The 22304-nt window shown below is 41.0% G+C and overlaps 1 protein-coding gene across 1 annotated transcript in view; it reads right to left on the bottom strand.

Moving 5' to 3' along the window:
• Positions 1–22304, bottom strand: part of LOC130917406 (neurobeachin-like) — a 572897-nt gene that overhangs the window by 413325 nt on the left and 137268 nt on the right. The window contains exons 9-11 of the mRNA XM_057838766.1: positions 19540–19737; positions 17288–17421; positions 5946–6054 (exon numbers count right to left, since the gene is read on the bottom strand). Coding sequence (XP_057694749.1) covers positions 5946–6054; positions 17288–17421; positions 19540–19737 — 441 coding nt within the window. The remainder of the gene's footprint in view (positions 1–5945; positions 6055–17287; positions 17422–19539; positions 19738–22304) is intronic.

The following is a 22304-nucleotide window of genomic DNA, read 5'->3' as shown; positions in this document are numbered from 1 at the left end:
ACTGCCGGAGAACAAGTATTTGAGACACTGCCAATGGGTTTTCCCAATGGCAGTGTCTCAAATACTTGTTCTCCCCACTGTATTTGTTTGAATACCCTCTACATGTTAAAAAAACATTTTTGAAAAGATCAGTTAACAATTTGCTGTCGATATACATTGATATACATAGATATTCAGAAATACTATAACTAAGCACACCAAGCAACAGTGGTAACAAGAAAAACACCTCACATGAAATAGCTGGAAAAAAAATATGCAAGACTAGTAAATACCACTCTTGGTTCAGAAACAAGCTATCATTCAGGCAACTTTTGCATTCAAACACATTTTGCTTTCATTCAAGTGACTTTTGTTTTCGATTGAAAATATATACTTTGATTGAAGGAACCTTTTTTTGGATTGACTAAGACATACACAAATCTACCTACAAATTTATCAACCTACAGTAGGCAAGTAAGAAATACGTGTCTGAAGTAGCCTGACTAGTAGTCAGGCTACTTTAGCTGATGAGGGGGTTGGGCGAAAGAGAAAGCAGCCTCACTCAGCAAGGTTTCGCCCAACCCCCTACTCAGCTAAAGTAGCCTGACTTGAGCCTTTTTCGAGTCTTGAGTCCTACTTATGAAGATGGTATGTCCTGTATCGGAATTTAAACAAATACATATAAAAACAAATTTCCCATTTATTTTCAATGGCAAGTAATCAAGGTCCCTGTGATTTTTTTTTACCATTTATCATGACAGCCCAATGAGATTGTATACCGCTAACTCTCATATAGGTGAATTAAAAAAAAAAAAGTAAAAAATCTGACCTACGTTTTTTGGGGGAGGAATGAAAAAATCAATTCAATCAGTTAACATAAACATCTTTGATGTGAAATGTTTTATATTGTTTATTTGTAATAACGTGTAGAACATGAAAAGTAACGTGTTACTTTGCTGAGTAACAAATTACTCTTACAATGAGGTAACTGAGTTACTTCTCCCAAAAAGTAATTTAGTTATTAACTTGTAACTAATTACTTTTTGAGGTAAGATTGACAACACTGTGCAGTACATATTCCCTTCATAATAATTAGGACTATTAGGACATTCAGTCATTATTTCAGTGTGTTCAAAGAAACTGTTCAGGGCTGCTCCCTTCCACCTTCTCATGACACAAATTCTGTTTGTTTTTCTCAAAGGTTTTCACACGTTTTCTCGTACTAACTTCAGACAAAATGGCCACAATTCATGCTCCATTAGATCCAGTCATTCTAAACTATACACATGATCTTGCTTTAAACTCAAATTGCAGTTCTAAAACGTTTTTTTTTTTTGTTGCAAAAACAATGTACAATTTTGGGCCATTTTTTTCTGTTTTTCTGTGTGGAGTATAGGAGAAGTTAAAAGTTTGTAAAAAGCGTAAAACTCCATAAATAAATGTATATTAATAAATGTAGCTTGACTTGAACTGACAAAAACTATCACATGAAGTGTGCAACCGTGGTGTGTTCCCCTCCGTTGGGCCGCATTCTAACACAATGTATGTCTAGTGGTTGCATTTACATATGAATGGTTGCTGTCTGTCGGACAACGACTTGCTAATTCAAAAGCACTTGGGTCATTTGGGCCACCTCTGGGTTTTTTAGGAAGAGAGGCCAAATCGGCCATTGCTTGGGAATATTAGGAATTTTTGTCTTGAGGAAGGGCCGAGTCGGCCTCTGCTGGGTTTTCTAGTGTTAACTTTTAACTCAAGGGCTCCCATTGACAGTGCTAGACGTCCAGTTCATTTAAACTGAACATACACCGCTTCCAACCTAAATTAATTGGCCATCTAAAGCCGTCAACTGCACTGAAACATGAGCATTTACAGCCAGTTCTCCTAAATTAAATGAACTGGACGTCAATTACCGTCATTGAGTTATTATTATGAAAATGCGAAATTGAAAATAATAACTTTAGAGGATTATTGGGGACCAAAACCACAGTGCATTTCTGTTTTTATTGATGGTAGCTTTGCATGTAATTTTTTTCCAATAGGCATTTCTTTCCGAGGCAAAACCATTTGACCCATTCACATTGTTCATGCCCCAAAATGAACGGAATGGAAGAAAAGTGACGCATGACATAGTCACTTTCCTTTAAAAAAAAAAAAAAAAAGGTTCCCCCCTCCCCCCAATTTTTTTTGGGGGGGGTGTTTTTCTATTTGGAGTTTTTTTGGGGTTGGGGGTTTCGAAACGCTACTTTTTGTCCAAATCTCATATTTATTAATAAAAAAATTCAGAACGCTAAGGAGGACAAAAGCTTTTGCTAAAAACATGCGGTTCGGCCAAAATTTGCCAAAAACATATCCATACTTTTCTAATAGGCAAAATTTCCCATTTATTTCCAACGGCCCTCTTCGCCCATCATTTCAATGCCACAAAAACTTCTATACCCCCAAATAGACAGGAAGTTACCTGATATGAACAACAAGTGACCCTGAAATTCCACAAAACCAACAGGAAGTGACCCCACAACGCCCAAAACCAACTGGAAATGACCTAAATCTTCAGGAAGTTACCTAGAAATGGCCCAAAATCAACAGGAAGAGACCCAATATCAACAGGAAGTGACCCGATATCGACAGGAAGTGACCTGATATCAACAACAAGTGACCATGAAATCACCCCCAAAAAACAGGAAGTGACCCTGAAATCCCCCCCATGTTCTAAACAGTTTTTGCTAAAAACGTACCCATTCATTTCTAATGGTCCAAATCTCCCATTGATTTCCAATGGCCCTATTTGCCATTCATTTTAATGGCACAAAAAAATCAATTCTCCCAAATCAACAAGTGACCCGACATCAAGGTGACCTGATATTAACAATTGACATTGAAATTGCCCCAAATCAACAGGAAGTGACACCAAAATCCTCCAAAAGTTCTATACAGTTTTTGCTAAAAACGTAACCATTTATCTCTAATGGTCCAAATTTCCCATTGATTTCCAATGGCCCTATTTGCCATTTCAATGGGACAAAAAAAATCACTTCCCCTAAATCAACAGTAAGTGACCAGACATCAAGGTGACCTGATATCAACAACAATTGACACTGAAATTCCTCCAAAACAACATGAAATGACCCCAAAATCACTCCAAAATTTTAGTTTTTGCTAAAAACTTTCAACAACAAATTTCCCACTGATTTCCAATGGCCCTATTCCCCATTCATTTCAATGGCACAAAAACTTCTATTCCTCCAAATCAACAGGAAGTGACCCGATATCGACAGGAAGTGACCTGATATCAACAACAAGTGACCATGAAATTGCCCCCAAATAACAGGAAGTGACCCCGAACCCCCCCCCAAAGTTCTTTATAGTGTTTGCTAAAAATTTACTCATTCATTTCTAATGGTCCAAATTTCCCAATGATTTCCAATGGCCAGTATTTGCACAAAAAAAACAAAAAATCCAATCCTCCAAATCAACCGGAAGTGACCTGACATAGCAGAATATGACCTGATATCAACAACAAGAACCTGAAATTCCACCAAACCAAGAGAAGGTGACCTCATAATGCCCCAAAACCAACTGGAAATGACCCAAAGTCAACAACAAGTGAACCCGAAATGGAGAGACGGTGAGAACCAAAAGTGGGATTTGCCATGTAGCATTTTTTCTTGCCATGTGGCAAAATTGGTTTTGCCATGTGGCATTTTTTTGCCATGTGGCAAAATGGATTTTGCCATGTGTCACCCTGGTGACATTTTTTTGGTATGTGGCATTTTTGCAGGCCACGCACGTCCATGCCATTGAAGGCTATGAACGTCCAAATTTTCCATTCATTTTAAATGGGAGAAAAACAAGTGGTTGTGAATTTTGACAATACTTTTTGGATGACTGTAATGGTAAAAAAATAAAATAAATAAATAAATCACAGCCACACATGTTTTTTTGCCACTTAATATGAATGGAAAATTTGGACATGCATAGCTGTCAATGGCATAGCCTTACTTGGGTGCCAGTTGAATGTCAATGCACTGTAATGGTAAGTGTATAGTCAAAGTTCACAGCCACACGTGCATGACCTGCAAAAATGCCACATACCAAAAAAATGCCATAAGGGTGACACATGGCAAAATCCATTCTGCCACATGGCAAAAAAAAAATGCCAAAAGGCAAAAAAAAAAATCCCACATGACAAAATCAATTTTGCCACAAGGCAAAAAAACTGCTGCTTGGCAAAATCAGTTTTGCCACAAGGCAAAAATAATGCGACAAGGCAAAAAAAAAAAAAAATGCCATATGACAAAATCGATTTTGCCACATGGCAGAAAAAAATGCCACATGGCAAAATCTATTCTGCCACATTGCAAAATCCATTCCGCCACATGGCAAAAAACTGCCACATGGCAAAAAAACTGCAACATGGAAAAATCCATTTTGCAACAGGGCACAAAAAATGCCACTTGGCAAAATCCATTTTGCCACACGGCTCATAAAATACCACTTGGCAAAATCCATTTTGCCACAAGGCAAAAATAATGCGACAAGGCAAAAAAAAAAAAAATGCCATATGACAAAATCGATTTTGCCACATGGCAGAAAAAAATGCCACATGGCAAAATCTATTCTGCCACATTGCAAAATCCATTCCGCCACATGGCAAAAAAACTGCCACATGGCAAAAAAACTGCAACATGGAAAAATCCATTTTGCAACAGGGCACAAAAAATGCCACTTGGCAAAATCCATTTTGCCACACGGCTCATAAAATACCACTTGGCAAAATCCATTTTGCCACAAGGCAAAAAAATGCCACATGGCAAAAAAAATGCCACGACAAAAAAAATGCCACATGGCAAAAAAAATGCCACATGACAAATTCCATTCTGCCTCATGGCAAAAAAATGCCACATGGCAACATCCATTTTGCCACATGGCAAAAAAAAAAAATGCCACATGGCATATTCCATTCTGCCACATGGCAAATTCCATTCTGCCACATGGCATAAAACAAATGCCACATCGCAAAATCAATTTTGCCACATGGCAAAAAATGCCACGTGGCAAATACCACTTTTCGTTTTCGGCTCCGCTGCCGAAATGCCCCCACATCAACAGGAATTGACCCGATATCAACACGAAGTGACCTAAAATCCTACAGTTTTTTTTTAAACTAAAAACGTACCATTTCTAATGGTCAAAATTTCCCATTGATTTCCAAAGGGCCTATTCGCCATTCATTTCTCACAAGAAAGTGGACTTTTACAAGCAGCTATGTTATGCGCTTTGACCTTGCCTCAGAGAGCTGCACTCTTATCTTATCCAAATAAAGTCAAAAAGAAGACCAAACTGAATATGTCAATTAAAATGACCAAACATATGGGAACAAATATCTCTACAAAGGGAGGGGGGGTTTGTCTCGTGCAAAAGCTCGCCTTCCCATCTCGTGTGCTATACCGGTCCTGGTTGTCATGACAACCGAGAAGGCTACAACAACTATTTGCGAAAGCTCATTTATTACTCCAATTTTGCCTCACAACAAAAGCAAAAAAAGTGTCCATGTACGCCAAGGTGCTAACAAGCAGTATTTTGAAAATGCTGTCAGGTAATTAATCAATCAAGCAAACGAGCTCCGTCGCACGCCTAAAGTTCAGTAGCGTGCCGGTGTAAAATGACACGTCGTCGTTATTAAAAGTTTGACTTTGCCTGGAACGTTGACACCTGTTCTCTGCCCTATGGGGGATCTGGCAAAGCCGAGAGAAGAGATAAATGAGGGTAGAGTCGAGGCAAAGGTGGCGGTTTAATCATATCTTGAACAGATGGAGCCGTACACCAGGGTGTGAAACCTGGCAACGTGTCGCGAGAGAAGAATACGGAGGGGAAAAGGCCATTTCTTTACTTCCTTGCTGAGTGACAAAGTGCGTTGATTTCTCAGGGAGGAGGGGAAAAAAAGGAAGAGAAATGTCTTGTGGTACCTTTTCAAGCAAGTAGCCAATGACCAAAAAGCCTTTTCCTCCAAGCATCTGCTCTTGCATGGCGACGGAGCTCTTCAGGAGATCCACCAGGAACACCAGCAAGGTCGCGCTGCCGAAATGAGAAGGTTAGTTAAATTGACGATGATAGATGTCTAGTCATGTGGCTTTTTAAAAATTATTCTGCTGCAGTGGCGGTTGTTGGTCTTTCAAGGAGGGGAAAGCTCAGTTTCAGCCCATCCATCCATTATCCACCGTTAAATACGGGATTGAGTTGCATCTCCCTAGCCACTTCAACCAGATTCCAAGATGTTTCCAAGCCGGCCGAGTGACAGTCTCTCCAGCATGTCCTGGGTTATCCCCGGGGCCTCCCGCCGGTGGAACATGCTCGGAACACCTCTCCAGGAGGCATCCGAACCAGATGCCTGAGCAACCTCAGCTGGCTCCTCTCAACGCGAAGGAGTAGCAGCTCGACCCAGAGTCCCTCTCAGATTACTGTGCTTCTCACTCTAAGGGAGAGCCCGGACACCCTGCGAGGAAACTCATTTCGGCCGCTCGTATCCAGGACCCACAGCTCGTGACCGAAAGAACAAGATCCCGGTGAAAAGCTCGGTCATCCGGGAGGAACTCTGCGTCGAGCCGCTACTCACCCGCAATAAAAGGAGCCAGCTGAGGTGGCTTGGGCATCTGGTTCGTATGTCTCCCGAACGCCTCCCCGGAAAGGTGTTCTGGGCATGTCCCACCGGTGGGAGGCCCTGGGGACGACCAAGGAAACGCTGGAGAGACCGTCTCTCGGTTGGCCTGGGAACGCCCTGGGATCCCGCCGGAGAAGCTGGTTGAAGTGGCTGGGGAGAGGGAAGTCTGGGCTTCCCTGTTAAAGCTGCTGCCCCCGCGACTCGACCCCAGAACAAGCGGAAGATGATGGATAATATGTTTGTTTATGCATTAGTTATTTAGGTTAGAAGTATATTTACTGTATATGCTTCCTCTAGGTAATATCATCAGAAAACAGCATTAAATTTCATTGTTACGCTGACGACACACAACTGTATTTATCAATTAAACCTGAGCAGATCAGGCAAGTGGATAAACTAAGCACCTGCGTCCCAGATATAAATACCTGGATGAGCACTAACTATCTTCTACTTAATCCTGAAAAGACAGACGTCCTTATAATAGGCCCGAAAAGTGTGAGAGACTCTTTAGCTGCCCAGATAGTCACTCTGGACAATGTAAGTGTAGCTTCCAGCACCACAGTTAAAAACCTAGGAGTTGTATTTGACCCAGACTTATCGTTTAAAGCTCATATTAAACAAACCTGCAGAACGGCCTTTTTTCACCTGCGCAACATAGCCAAAATTAGAAATATTTTATCTAAAAACGATGCAGAAAAATTAATTCACCCGTTCGTTACATCTAGATTGGATTACTCTAACTCCCTACTTGCAGCTTGTCCTAAAAGTTCTCTAAAAGGTCTTCAGCTAGTCCAAAACGCAGCAGCAAGACTTTTAACAGGAACTAATAGAAGAGAGCACATCACCCCTGTGCTCCAGGCCCTTCACTGGCTTCCAGTCAAGTTTAGAATGAAATTTAAAATCCTCCTTCTTACATTTAAGACCATTAATGGGTTGGGGCCATCTTATCTCACCGATGCTCTGGTTCCATATCGCCCCAACAGAACACTCCGCTCTCAGAATGCAGGTCTACTGGTAGTTCCCAGGGTTTCTAAAAGTACTGTCGGAGCTAGAGCCTTTTGCCACCAAGCCCCTGTTTTATGGAATCAGCTTCCAGCTAATATTAAAGAAGCCGAGACAGTCTGCACATTTAAGATTAAAAACGTTCCTATTCGACAAAGCTTATGGTCAGGCTAGTTGAAGTCAGATTAGACTCACACTTCAGTCTAAGATGCACTAGAAGCTATCATGCTGAGGGAAGTACAGCCACTGAGTTCTCACTCTACCTACCACTTGTCTTACTTTATTTCTATTTTCCAATGTTAATATCTAGTTGTCTAGTCTCTTCATCTCTAGTCACCCGGTGTCCCCATTCGGGAGGGGCTATTTTTCAGCTGCAGCCTCCTGACTATCCGGACCCATGGCTGGACAGACGTCCTCGTTGCCACCCCCGTCTCATCTAGCTAGATGGATCTCTTCTTGTTCCTTTACTCTACTTCATCTTTACAGACTGTAACCCCGTCTGCTAATTCCCATTAGCAGTCCTGGTGCATTCTGTCTATCCGTCCTGGGAGTGGATCTCTCCTGACTGTGGTACTTCCCAAGGTTTCTCATTTTCTCCCAAAGAGCTTGGAGTTTTTCCTTGCCGACATGGAGGGTCCAAGCATGGGGGATTCCCCAGGACTTGAACTTTATTGATCCATCTTTGTTTACTTTATTTGCCGTTTCTGACTGTGTATCATATTGCCTCTACAAAGCCCTTTGAGACAACCTTGTTGTGATTTACAGCTATACAAATAAAATTGAATTTAGCTGTCATTTGTGGAAATATGTGTTGGCATGATTTGTTCAGAGCTTTGTAAAAAAAAAAATTTTTTTTTTTTTTAGCATTTTATAGCATTTAAGCTAGCTGACTTTTGCTATTGAAGGGAATCGTATCTTTTCTCGTATTTACCGATCGATTGTTTGTATTTCTCTAACAAATTTAATATAATGAATCAGGGAATAGTATCTTTTCTCGTATTTACTGTTTGACTGTATTACTCTAACACAACCAATATGAACTAAATACCACTTATACCATGGTTTAAGGAAAACAAGCAGAATATAGGGCGTAAGAGATACACGACGCCTTTTTATCTCGCAGCTGACTGAGCAAGATTGACGCTGACTACCAGGTGATAGGCAAGACATCTACAAGGCCACGTCTCCACGTCACTTCTTCCAGGCAGTCCGGAACAAATGGCGGGACATCCGGTCCCGACACAAGGAACACCAAAGAATGTCCGATATCCAACTGATAACACAACTGATAAGACTCCGAGACCCCCTGTGACGCTGACGCGGGCAAAATCTCCCACTGCGGTTGCCCCAGAAACAGTGACTCAACAACTGTGACGCACGAACTAAACAGCCCAGACTCCAATCGAACATAATCCTAAACACACCCTTCTTCCTGCCCACGGCCCGCCCTGCGAAAGTCTTAAAAATACTGACTAATGTCTAACTAAGCATTGTCATTTTTTTCTCGGGAACCTTTTGTTGATTTGTGATATGGTTACCTTGGAACGAGTCTGCCTCCTCACCTGAGTGTTTCGCCTTGCCGTTTGATCGCTGTCAACCTGAATAAGTTGTCAACACTCGCTTCGAAGCCTTTCTCCAGCTTTTAGAATGGAGTCAGTATAAGGGGTTAAGACTAAGGTGAGTGCGTGGAGTTTGGCCTTTTGGCCGGGTTGTCGCCGGTCCGGGTCACTTGAGCTGTGCCAGTGCGGGTCCAGTGGTTTGCATGGCGTGATTCCAGCAATCTGGCTAAAGGCCAAAGGCTAAATTCCTTCATTATACAAGTAAGCCAATTGTTCTTTTGTTGTACATAAATCCACATTTAGTTGTTTCTTTTATACTGTTTGACACTAAGCTCAGGTATTTAAATTTATTTAAGTGCATCTATTACACTTGCGAAATGAAAGTGTAATTCTACAGTGTTTGAAAAAAACGCTCAGGTCTTTGATTTGGTATTCGCATTCCATGCCCTTTTGAAAGTGCAATCTTGGCAAGTCAAAATAAATGCTATTGCAAGCATAAATACTTTGGTGTATCTTGGTTTTATATGTCCTAAAATGTATTCAGCAGCGCATTAAAAGTTTATAAACCAATGACTCGATTATTCCAACTAACTAATCGCTAGATTAACCACACACACTCAATTTTGATGTCTCAACAGGAGAAATGGCGTCTGGCAGCGGGAGCCTGTTGCTCTAGCACTGGCTTTGGTAGCCTATTCTAGAGTCATTCTATGCCCGTTCCAGCTCCATATTATGGACTACACTAGATGGGGGTGTTTAAAGAAAAATCTTTTCTTAGATATGTCGTGATATTACACCACGGAATTCTCATATTGATTCAAAATCCATCTGTACCCATCATTTTCGAGTGGTTTTGGTGGAAATAAACAATTCAGTGGCTGCAATTCTACTCCCGTCCAGTAATTGGCAGCACGCAACAGCATTGTTTTGCACGCTGCTGAAGTAATAACATTATTTCCTTTATTATGTATTATATAGGGCTGTCAAATTTATCGCGTTAACGGGCGGTAATTAATTGTTTTAATTAATCACGTTAAAATATTGAGCGCATTTATCGCATGCGCAGAACGACCCACTCACGCATTGCCGCAAACAGACTACAATCACGCAGTTTTATGTATAGTGAGAGTTAAGAGGCAGAGACAAGCAAGTTGAGTGGACACAGGCATTTACTGGGGGCGCGGTATTTATCGGCAAAAGCTTTGGCATTTCTTCCACAACAATTATATCTATTGTGGCGAGCGACGTGGGGAAAACGTATCTTTTTCTTAACACCCTGTATTGAACACAATGCAGAGAAGACATACCATTTGCAGCCACCATTGACAGTCATGGTCGCCCATCTTCCCATCATGCATTTGGGCGGAGCAGTTAAGTCGCTACAGTATCATTTACTGAAAGCACAACAAAAATAATATTCCTCTCTCTCTCAAAAAAAATGTTCACAAAAAGAAAAGCGCTCAATGCAAAGAGAACTGGCATTCCCAATCAAAACAGCTATGCAAAATAATACCCCCACTTTGGTCAAACTCTATTCAAACATTTCGTTTAGCTCAACAAATACACTAGATGGCAATATTTAGTCACAATATACAAACTCACATTTATCTTTTAAGAATTACAAGTCTTTCTATCCGTGGATCCCTTTCACAGAAAGAATGTTCATAATGTTAATGCCATCTTGAGGATTTATTGTTATAATAAACAAATACAGTAATTATGTAGAGTATGTTGAATGTATATACTGTATCAGTCTTATCTTTCCATTCCAACAATGATTTACAAAAAAATATGGCATATTTTAGAGATGGTTCTAATTGCGATTAATTCATTTTTAAGCTGTGATTAACTCGATTAAAAATTTTAATCGTTTGACAGCCCTAATATTATATTAAATCCTTTTTTGTAGAACCCTTTTCAATAGGGGGTTTTTTCACCGTGGTGTGTGAATGTATTTCTCATCTCAGGATATACTGCGACGGCCCGTTCAGTCCTGCTCGCATTCCTAGTCATATTTTACTTTAAGAACAGCCGCAAAGTGCTTCTCAAAGCTAGACAAAAACTAGCATTATTTCAGCAGCGAGAGCTAAAATAAAACATAGCAACAGAGCACAACATGAAATGTACGCATTCAATAAGTGCATTTACATAACATAATATACATTTGCATGTGGAAGCAGCTCTTTTTATTGATTTATTTTCGTTTGTGCGTGCCGCCGCATAAACCATCCAATCAATCTACCAAATATATACTCTGACAGACGCATTTAGTCCGTGTAGATGTTTTACGCAATTCCTACCACTTATGCGTCGTCTCTCAAGCATTTTACGGATGACTAAAGCAGTCGTGAAAGACCCTATAAAGCCAGTGAATGCTGCTCCTGATAGACTTTCCGGAAAGAGGCTTGTATGATATACGAAAGGTCTGGAGAAGGTCACCTTCAGGGCGTCATGTGTGTGTACAATGCGCAAGAGGAGCCACCAAAGGTCCAATAAAGGTGCCTTTTCCATTGTTGCATTGAAGCCTTTGGCTGAATGACAGCGGCGCCGGTAATCGGCTTTGCCTGGCATCCTCTGGTGGCCTCCGCTCCAGCACAACAATAACAAGGATGCAATCGCGCCGGCGCAGGCCGACGCGCCGCACGCATACAAAGTCGGGAACGTTCACTTTGCGTCCAATCGCGACTTGAAATAAATGCGTGCAGGAAAAAGTCCTGTAAAATTACCGCTGCTAAAAAAGTGAAAGCAGGAGGCGAGCGCTAATGTGATGTCCTGCGGTTTTATCTGTTTATCACTTGCTTTATGTACCACTTTGTTTGTTTTCGTGCTGGATTATGTAAAATCCATTTACGCGCTAACATTTGGATGCAGCGGATGCAGGGTAAACTACCACTGCTGAGAAACTTGCCAAATTCATGCAGTCAGGTATAAAAATATTGCTTTGGCACCATATGGTGCTATTTTGCTTTCCACCCGTTATGTCTAATCCATATGGGAGAATAATTATTCATAAAAATTATTTGCGAGTGCCATATTGCGTGACAACATATCGATATGCTCTTGCCAAGAATCAATGTATCGTTTTAAAAAGTGTCACCATTTGGGGGGTGGGAGGAAAAAAAAGGCAATAACTAACAGGTTGCTACCATAATCTTCCACTAGAATTGTGTTTGTGCTTGCTCATTGGCTGCCATTTACGGCACTAGACGTTATAAGCTGATTTTAAGGGAGGGGCAGGCCCCCCGGTGGCCGAAAAGTGTCATTGCATGTAATTGACTTTCCTTTATATATAAGTTGTAAAGCAATAAAACTGCAACAAAAATGAATGAAATGAACAAACAAAAAAAATCATTTTTATAATGGGTCAAAATTATTTTTTGAGCACATCAGACAGTCAGTTGCTTTGCATATAATATATATACATCAGTGACGTGCGGTCAGGGGAGGCAGGTGAGGCCGAGCCTCAACTGTCATCATGACAAAAAAATATTTATAGCATCAAATTTATATTAATATTTGTCCGTTGCTCTTTATGTATGACTCATTTCAAACATTTTTTATAGTCAAAATCGCTGAATTTGCCTATTTCCTGTTCAAATAAAGAAATGAAACGAGAGGTGCGGCAGCAATGAGTAAAGCCTCACCTCTGATTGCGCAATCCACAACAAACTGGGTTGATACATGGAATTGGAGCGTGCTGGTTGCCGTACATCTGCCATTATAATGTTTCCAGATACGTTTATTTGACCTGATTTTCCACAGTCTGGCTAATGTCTTTATCCCTTAAAGTTTAATGTTTGTTAGCGACATATTTAGTTTTGCTGATGGGAAATAAAACCGCAGTTAAAAGGCACACTGCTAGGGGGCGTACGTGAAACTGGACTTTCCGTTAAAAGTGGACGCGGTTAACACAACACCGGAGCTAAAAGGTTTGCTTCACACTACGAGACAGAAGATAACTCGCGCTTTTCAAACGGACTGGTACACCCGAAAAGACTGGCTATGTGGCTGTCCTTCGAAAAATCACATTTGCTGCTTTCGATGCCTTTTCTTCTCAACTTGTGCCAATGTCTGGACTAACACGAGATATTGTGACATTCAAAAACTACCACGAAGCCTCAGCAAACATGAGAGCTCGACCACTCACATTCAAAGCGTGATTGCTTTAAAAACTTTTGGAAGCTCATGGATCGATTTGGCTTCGACGAACAGCGGAAGCTCAACGGTAACATCCTCAATGCAAAGGTAAAAAAAAGAGTTTGAAAGACCTCATTAATGCAACCTGCATCCTAGCTAAACAGGAGTTAACATTTCGTGGTAACGATGAGCATGTAGCTCTTCTAAACGTGGCATATACGTAGAACGATTACATGGTTTTGCTGAGAAAGATGAAAGGTTAGCGAGACTTTTGGACACATCCACTGTGTTTTCTGGCTTGTCAAATAGAACACAGAACGATCTAATTGAAGCAATCCTCTCCATTGAGGCGGAGAGATGATTTTTTTTCAAAGTAAAGGAAAATAAGGAGGACTTTTACAAAAAGGGCGTAGGTTTGCATAGGGACGGTAGGGACATAACACTACCAACTTTTCAGGATGCTAAAATTGTCCCCACCAACTTTTAAGCAACCTTACCTTTTTTGCATGATATAATGTTCAGTTATATAGAGAATTTAGATCTTTCACTAGTTCCATATGTTGTAAGGATAGAATTGACCCTGCCATTATTAAGTGAATTATTTTCATGATGTTTATGTTAGCTAATAAAAACCAGACATTTATTCAGGAAGTTTTCAAAATGTTTCTTTAGTATTTTTTTGAAAACAAAGGTTTGAATCGAACAGTGTATCATCTGAACCAATGCATGTAAAAGTTATCAGAAGATAAGGATTTATTTTGCATTGATCATTTTGCCTATTAATTGATTAGGTTCATATACATGAGAAATGTGGCCCTTTGCCCCCTTCATCCAATCTGTTTGGTCTAAATGTCCCGTCCCCAGCAAAAAGTGTACCTACATGCAGGTTATGCTGTTATATCGTCCCTACGAATGTTGAGACCAAACTTATGCCCTTCCAAAGTAACGTCGGTTTTTGTGGTGAAGGACAGGCGCAAGACCACAGACAGTTTTAATTTCAATCTTATAAAAAAAAGAGCTTAGACTAAGAAAAATACATTAGAATATTTAAAAACTAAATTTTGGCCTTAAATAAAATATTCTTTGTTTTCCTTTTCACACTTTTTGTTTAGCAATCTGTAATAAATTGATTCAAGCATCAGAATTAAAAGTTTTAAAAACAACTGAATATTTCACTAAAGGTCAGAACTGAATTCTGTGGTTTTGTACACCACTCTTTACTCTCATTTATGTTGCATGAATTATAGAATTGCGACGACCAACACAGTTGCCACGTTTACATGGAGCCAAATATTCCAATTACAATCGGAATATTTGTTCAAACCGAATAAATGTGTTCCATATAAACACCTCATTCGGAATGAACAGGCCCAAACCGAATGAAATTTCATTCCGATTCACAGGGGTGGAATATTCCTTTTCCCAAACCGATTAGAAGTAAAATTATATCATGTAAACAGGGAAGCGGAATGGTGTCTGGTTGCGTTCTTTCTGCGCATGCTCCGTACTGACGTGGTGACGTCACTTGGTGACGTAAGTAACGTTACTTGCAACATGGCTTCCAAGCACACGCACAGCGCACCCACACAACTTTTTAAATGAACGGCGTATCATTCTGAAGTTTTGTTTCCACTCGAAAAGTTAAAACAGCAGCTGATCTGACGATCGATCTCCATGTTTTGCAACGTGACGCTTTGTTTTGATTAATCTGCGCATGTCAGACGGCAGTTGTCAAACGTCCTTTCGGAATAAAGGCAGTCACATGTAAACGCTGGATCGGAATAGATGAAGTGACATGTAAACAGCTGATGTGAAATTTCCATTCGGAATGATTTGAATCGGTATGAATAAAAGTCAGCATGTAAACGTGGCTAGTGAGGGTGTAGAGCAAATGCATGTTATTTTCTTACTTTTACGTATCGATAATATGTACCGTGTGTGCGTGTTTTGTGAAGAATGCTGATAAGATATGAAATAACCAGTAGCCAATTGAATAAGCTACACTTTTTGGTTTATATATTTGGAAATCTGACACTAAAGGAGTCAGTGCCTCACCAACCATGAACCTCACCGCACGTCACTGATATACATATATATATATATATATATATATACTGTATATATATTAGAGAAAAAAATATTTTTAAAAATGTTTTTTTCTTTTATTTATTTATTTTGGGATCCATCCATCCACCCATTATCTTCCGCTTGCTCCGGGGTCAGTTCGCGGGGGCAGCAGCTTTAACAGGGAAGCCCAGATTTCCCTCTCACCAGCCACTTCCTCCAGCTTGGCGTTCTCAGGCCAGCCGAGAAACATGGTGCCTCCAGCATGTCCTGGGTCGTCCCCGGGGCCTCCTGCCAATGGGACATGCCCGGAACACCTCTCCATGGAGGCATCCAGGTTCCGTGACCCAAGAGTTGTTCGATGACACGATTACAAAGTCGATCCTCAAACTGCAGCCTAGGGTGTCCTGGTGCCAAGGGCACATATGGACACCCCTATGCTTGAACGTGGTGTTTGTTATGGACAAACCGTGACGAGCACAGAAGTCCAGTAACAGAACACAACTCGGGTTCTGATCAGGGGGGGCGTTCCTCCCAGTCACGCCCCTCTAGGTCTCACCGTCATTGCCCACGTGAGCGTTGATGTCCCCCAGGAGAACGAGGGAGTCTCCAGAAGGGGCGCTCTCCAGCACACCCACCAAGGACTTCAAAAAGGGTGGATACTCTGAGATGCTGTTCGGTGCATAAGCACACACAACAGTTAGAACCCGTCCTCCCACCTGAAGGCGGAGGGAAGCTACCCTCTCATCTACCGGGGATAACCCCAACGTACACAGGGCAATAAGTATGCCCACACCTGCTCGGCGCCTCTCACTGTGGGCAACTCCAGAGTGGAAGAGAGTCCAACCCCTCTCAAGAGGATTGGTAGCAGAACCGGAACTTCTCTGCCTCACGCACAAGCTCGGGCTCCTTCCCTGCCAGAGAGGTGCTATTCCATGTCCCAGGAGTTAGCTTCTGCAGCTGGGAGTCAGACCGCCAAGGCCCACATCTTTGGCTGTTACCAAACTCCCTATGCACCCGACCCCTACGGACCATCTCACAGGTGGTGAGCCCATGGGAAGGGAAACCAACGTTTCCTTTTCATGTTGGGCCCCATGGGGACAGGCCTAGCCACCAGACGCTCGCCTTGAGCCCCACCTCCAGGCCAGGCTAAGTAACCCGCGTCCGGGCAAAGGAAAACCCAAGTCCATTTATTTTATTCATCATAAGGTGTCTTGTTGAGCCATGCTCTGTCTGGCCCCTCACCTAGGACCTGTTTTCCATGGGTGACCCTGCCACGGGCTTAAAGCCCCAGACAACATCGCTCCTAGGATAATTGGGACATGCAAACCCCTCCACCACGAAAAGTCCTGAGCGAGTCTTCCATCTGTTTCTACCATAGCAAAGCTCCAGAAATTGCAGTTTCAAGTATATCATTGGATTTCCCATCTTAAAAACAAGATTTATCATGATTAATTGCAAGGTGTCGTGTGTTTCATTAATCCTTGGCCAGCCCTTGTAAAATGAAAATGTTTCTTCTGCGAATTTCAAAGACAGATAGTTACATTAATCTTGCAGAAAAACCTTCTTCTGTATATTTGTGTTAAGATCCTCCAAGTGGTCGTACAGACGGGACAGAGGAGAAAGATCAGAGTCGACTTAAAGGCAGGCAGCCTTGGCTCGGGGTGTCTTCGCCAGTGCGGCCTAGCGGGCTACCGCTGTGGCTTTCTGGTCAACCGTCAGGCATCGGTCCAAGATGGAATCAGATCAGAGCTCTGATGCCTTCCAGAACGCAGTGGGAGAGCTTTGCGACGGCCAGCCCGGAAGGAGGGACGCGCATTTAAAAGTCCCAACTATTTTGGTTCAGGATGATCATGTTATTAATTAACGGGTTGCGTCTATTTCTCACCAAACGGTGTTCTCCGCTTGGCTATCGTTCAACTGGTGGTAGTCCAGCTGAGCAAACAGGGGGAAGAGAACCTGGATGCCACCGATGGAGTGGATCGCCCGTTGAATGGAGTAAGTCACGGTGGCTTTTACATCCTGGAAAAAATCGGGGGGAAAAAACAGTGCATTAGGTTTGGGAAATTGGAAAACGAGGGTGGCTGAGGGAGGAAAAACTAGCAACAAACTGACAGCTTGTTTTGAAGTCATTTTAAACTTTCTGTTCATCAACTTTTTGAAATAGCTTGCAATATGTCAATGTTTTGTGAAAACATTCTGCAGCTGCAATCCGTTTTGTTTTTCTTGAGTTTGACACCTGTAAACATAGGCGGAGTTTGACTTTTGGGGCAGGAGGGGCACAACATGTTGATGACCCTGAAACGCAGTGTCAGCAATAAATGAACTTACAAGAATATTTATAATAATAAGTTGACAATGACATTTTTGTTTCCCATCATTCTTGAGGGGAATTTTAAATCAGGCTGCTTTGGCAATACTTTTCCACAAAGATCGTCATCCATTGAATACGGTACGCCCGCCGGTGTCGTGCCAATGTAGTTAACCCAGTCAAAAATTGTATCCCCTAGGCGGAGCCATATGGAGGTACATTTGTGTCTTTATTATTCAATCAAAAAATGTTGCTTCAATCAAAATATATTAGGGCTGTCAAACGATTAAAATTTTTAATCGAGTTAATTACAGCTTAAAAATTAATTAATCGTAATAATCGCAATTCAAACCAAAAGATAAGGCACAACACGGATATATACATTCAACATACGGTACATAAGTACTGTATTTGTTTATTATAACAATAAATCAACACGATGGCATTAACATGATTAACTTCTGATTCTCTTAAAGCAATCCATGGATAGAAAAACTTGTAGTTCTTAAAAGATAAATGTTAGTACAAGTTATAGAAATTTTTATATTAAAACCTCTTAATGTTTATGTTTTATTCAAATTTCTAAAATTTTCCAATCAAAAAATAAACTAGTAGCTCGCCATTGTTGATGTCAATAATTACAACATGCTCACTCCACAAACCCATAAAATCATTTGGACCCAGGTACCAGCAGAGGGCGCCAAACAACAAAAAAACAAGTAACAAGCGGACATTACACTGTTGTCATTTTAATCTGTTTGAGCGGGGCATGTGCGTAAATTGCAAATATTTTAACATGATTAATTTAAAAAATTACCGCCCGTTAACGTGATAATTTTGACAGCCCTAAAATATATATTTTCAACCCCAAAAAAGTCGCTTCAATCAAAAAAGGTGAATGCAAAAATAAATTTGAAACTCAAAAAACTCAAAGAAAAAAATGCATGTGAAAGCAATTTTTCTTTGATTTTTTATTTTTATTTTTTGATTGAAGCAACTTTTTTGATTGCAGTAATGTTGGTTTGTGATTTGTGCCACATTTTGGCTAGGACGTTTTTGTCTTTATTATTCAATCAAAAAATTAGTTGCTTCAAAAAATTATATATTTTCAAAAAGAAAAAACACTTCAATCAAAAAAAAAGAAAAATTTCCATCATAAAAAAAGTTTGAATGCGAAAAAATATTTGAGATTGAAAAATTTGCATTTCAACACTTAATTTTCATTGAAAAAGTTGCCTTTGATTGAAGAAATTCTTTTTTTGTTTGGGCCATATTATGGGTAGGAAATTTGTGTCTAAATCATTCAATCCCCCCAAAAAGTTGCTTCAATCAAAGAAAAAAAAATCATTTGAAAAATAAAACTCCCCTAATTTTTTTTTTTTGTGAAAATTATATGCAAAGCAAATGACCCTCTAAGTTGCTAGTCACATGATCTTTTCGAAAAATAATTTTGACCCATTATAAAAAATTTTTTTTTTGTTCATTTCAGTCATTTTTGTTGCAGTTTTATTGCTTTACAACATTTATATGTATATAGGAAAGACAATTACATGCAATGACACTCTTAAGCCACCGGGGGGGGGGGGGGGGGGGCTGGCCCCCCTGCCCCCCAAAAAATCCGCTTATGCCTGTAAAGCAATATATGAAGCTTTACCCCATAATGTCTCATATCCATTTGGTGGCAATATGTGTGATGGCCCCGTTAGCAAAAAAGACTCTTTGCCTAACTGAAAAAACAGGCTAAATGACTCGAATAACGACCTAAGCCTTCTTCTAAAAAGCGGAACGTTATGAAACGGTCCAAAGGAGAGCAATCTTTTTGGACCAACCTGAAGCATAAGCGCATGGGGCGAGTGCACAAAGATGGAAGTGTTTTCCTTGGGGGAAGACTCCAGGCAAAGCTGCGCGTCGGTGGCCTTGGCGTTGTAAGCTAGCGCGATGGCGCTCGCCAGCTTGCCGTCATACAACACTTGCTTGTGATGCTCGGCGAGGTGGATGTCGCTCTCAGACTTGAACTTGAACGTGCTCTGGGGAAGAAATGGAAGCAAACAAGGGTGAAATTAAAATATCGGGGGAGACGGATGAGGGTTGTTGCCGTGTGATTTTCAATATCTGCTCGTAATAATTAGAAACGTATACTTGTACATGACAGAGTTTGCGGAACAGACGTCCTTGTGTGTTAACGACTCATCCAACGTTAGACAAATGAGAAAAATGGGCATGTACTGTAGCTTGTTTTCACCGCCAACACTCAAAATGGTCATTGAACTTTGATGCCACACCCACTTTAACACTAGAGTGTATCTGTCAAAGACACATGCTTCCTATTCAGGCTGATTTGGGAAAAATTTTAGTGTGAGCTTGTTGATGGCGAGCTACCAGTCGATCACAACGCAAGTGTGGGTAGTGGCTTCAAACTGATTTTTTTTTAAAAATGTTTATCATTAATTATGTTCTGTGAGCAACATCTTGTAAAGCAGATGTTGGAAGAAAAACAATGAACATCCCTGTATTATACAGTGGTACCTCTACAAAAGAACGTCTCTAGATACAGAATTTTCAGGTTAAGACACGCTTCAACGGGAAAATATTGCCTATAGTTGAAGAATTTTCAGGACAAGAAAGGAAAAAAATAAAGTATGGCTGGTACCTGCAGCTCCCAGAGTTTACTGAACGTAACTACTTATAGCAGCTATGCCATTGGCTATGGCCGAGCATTTTCCTGGCATCTAATTGGCTAAAAGGGACCTTTACTGTATGTGTGCGTGTGTTTCCCAGCGACCTCTTCATTTGCCCCTAGTGTTTTACATGAGTGTATTAACTTTTATTCTTTACTCCACAGACTTCAGTATCAGGTGACTGTACACAGGGTTCGGGGCCGATCCGTAGGCGGCCAATTTAACCCTTAGACGCACAAGTTACTGGACCCCACACTCTTCCATAAGTGGGTCAAAAATGACCCATATTAGAACTAATGTGTTTTTATGCCATTTTGGTGAAGAATAATCAATTGTATATTATCCATCCATCAATTATCTTCCGCTTGTTCCGGGGTCGGGTCGCGGGGCAGCCGCTTTAACAGACTTCCCTCTCCCCAGCCACTTCAACCAGACTTGTATATTAATTAGTATGATATTTAGGGGTACACAAGAATGATTTCATGCTTGAAATATCTTTATGATTCAATTAACATTAAAAAAAAAAAAAAACAGCAATAGACTTTATCCTTCCTTGTATTTTATCATCAATGATGAAGAGCTCCCATGCATCTTTTTGGTGAGGCAGCGGTGCTAAGCCCTTGTGGAGGCACTGACCGATTTCTGAGGATATTGTGGCTCTGTGTTCTGCCCTGGGTGGGAGGTAATTTTCTCTAGTAAGAGCCCTACCAACTCATTCTGTTGGCCATGATTTGGACACTTTCTTCTTCAGAGGACACGTAAGTGGAATCTTATGAGTCAGATTGATCCTGTTTAGTTGGATTTCCAGGTGGACAACTGCCACTGCCACCTGGATAATAGTCTGTGTCCTCATCGCCAGAAATTTCGGACACTTGAGTCCAACCCCGTCACTGCCTCTCCATCATCCAACCCATTTTCAAATTCGATGTATGTGGTTAAAATCCCATCCGGGCCACATTTTTCCAGAATGTGGCTGCGGTCCGAACTGTCAAGTCCCCCAAATTAGAATTCATGCAGCAATTAACATCAGCAAAGAGCAAGAGAGACAGGGTGCTACGGTAGCGGTGCAGCTGTGCATCAGCGTTAGCGCCTAGCTTGAAAGCAGCTTTTGGGGAAGGAGCGGGCTTGACAACAGTCATAAAAAAAATAAAATGGGTTCAGAATAAGCCTGACAATGCTCGGTTTTCTCGCTGCTCCAATGCTCCCTCGCATGCGTGCCAGTTTGCTTAGCGCATCTCGGACTGCAAATTCGAGCGCGTGTGTGATACTTCAACAGGCTCAATGGACAAAGGCAGTCTGAACTGGTACGCCAAAAAAAACATATGACAAAAAATCGGGATTGTGCATTAGGACCTGCGTTATGAACCTAGCCTCAGTTAGCTAGCTAGTTATGAAGTAGGTTAATTTGTTGATGAATAATAATAAAGTGTCATGAAAGACACACACACAAAATACTACAGTGCCTTGCAAAAGTATTCGGCCCCCTTGAATCTTGCAACCTTTCGCCACATTTCAGGCTTCAAACATAAAGATATGAAATTTAATTTTTTTGTCAAGAATCAACAACAAGTGGGACACAATCGTGAAGTGGAACAACATTTATTGGATAATTTAAACTTTTTTAACAAATAAAAAACTGAAAAGTGGGGCGTGCAATATTATTCGGCCCCTTTACTTTTAGTGCAGCAAACTCACTCCAGAAGTTCAGTGAGGATCTCTGAATGATCCAATGTTGTCCTAAATGACCGATGATGATAAATAGAATCCAAATGTGTGTAATCAAGTCTCCGTATAAATGCACCTGCTCTGTGATAGTCTCAGGGTTCTGTTTAAAGTGCAGAGAGCATTATGAAAACCAGGGAACACACCAGGCAGGTCCGAGATACTGTTGTGGAGAAGTTTAAAGCCGGATTTGG

This window comes from Corythoichthys intestinalis, chromosome 6 (assembly GCF_030265065.1).
Source record: "Corythoichthys intestinalis isolate RoL2023-P3 chromosome 6, ASM3026506v1, whole genome shotgun sequence".
Lineage (NCBI taxonomy): Eukaryota > Metazoa > Chordata > Actinopteri > Syngnathiformes > Syngnathidae > Corythoichthys > Corythoichthys intestinalis.
This window is presented reverse-complemented; position numbering and strand designations above follow the sequence as displayed.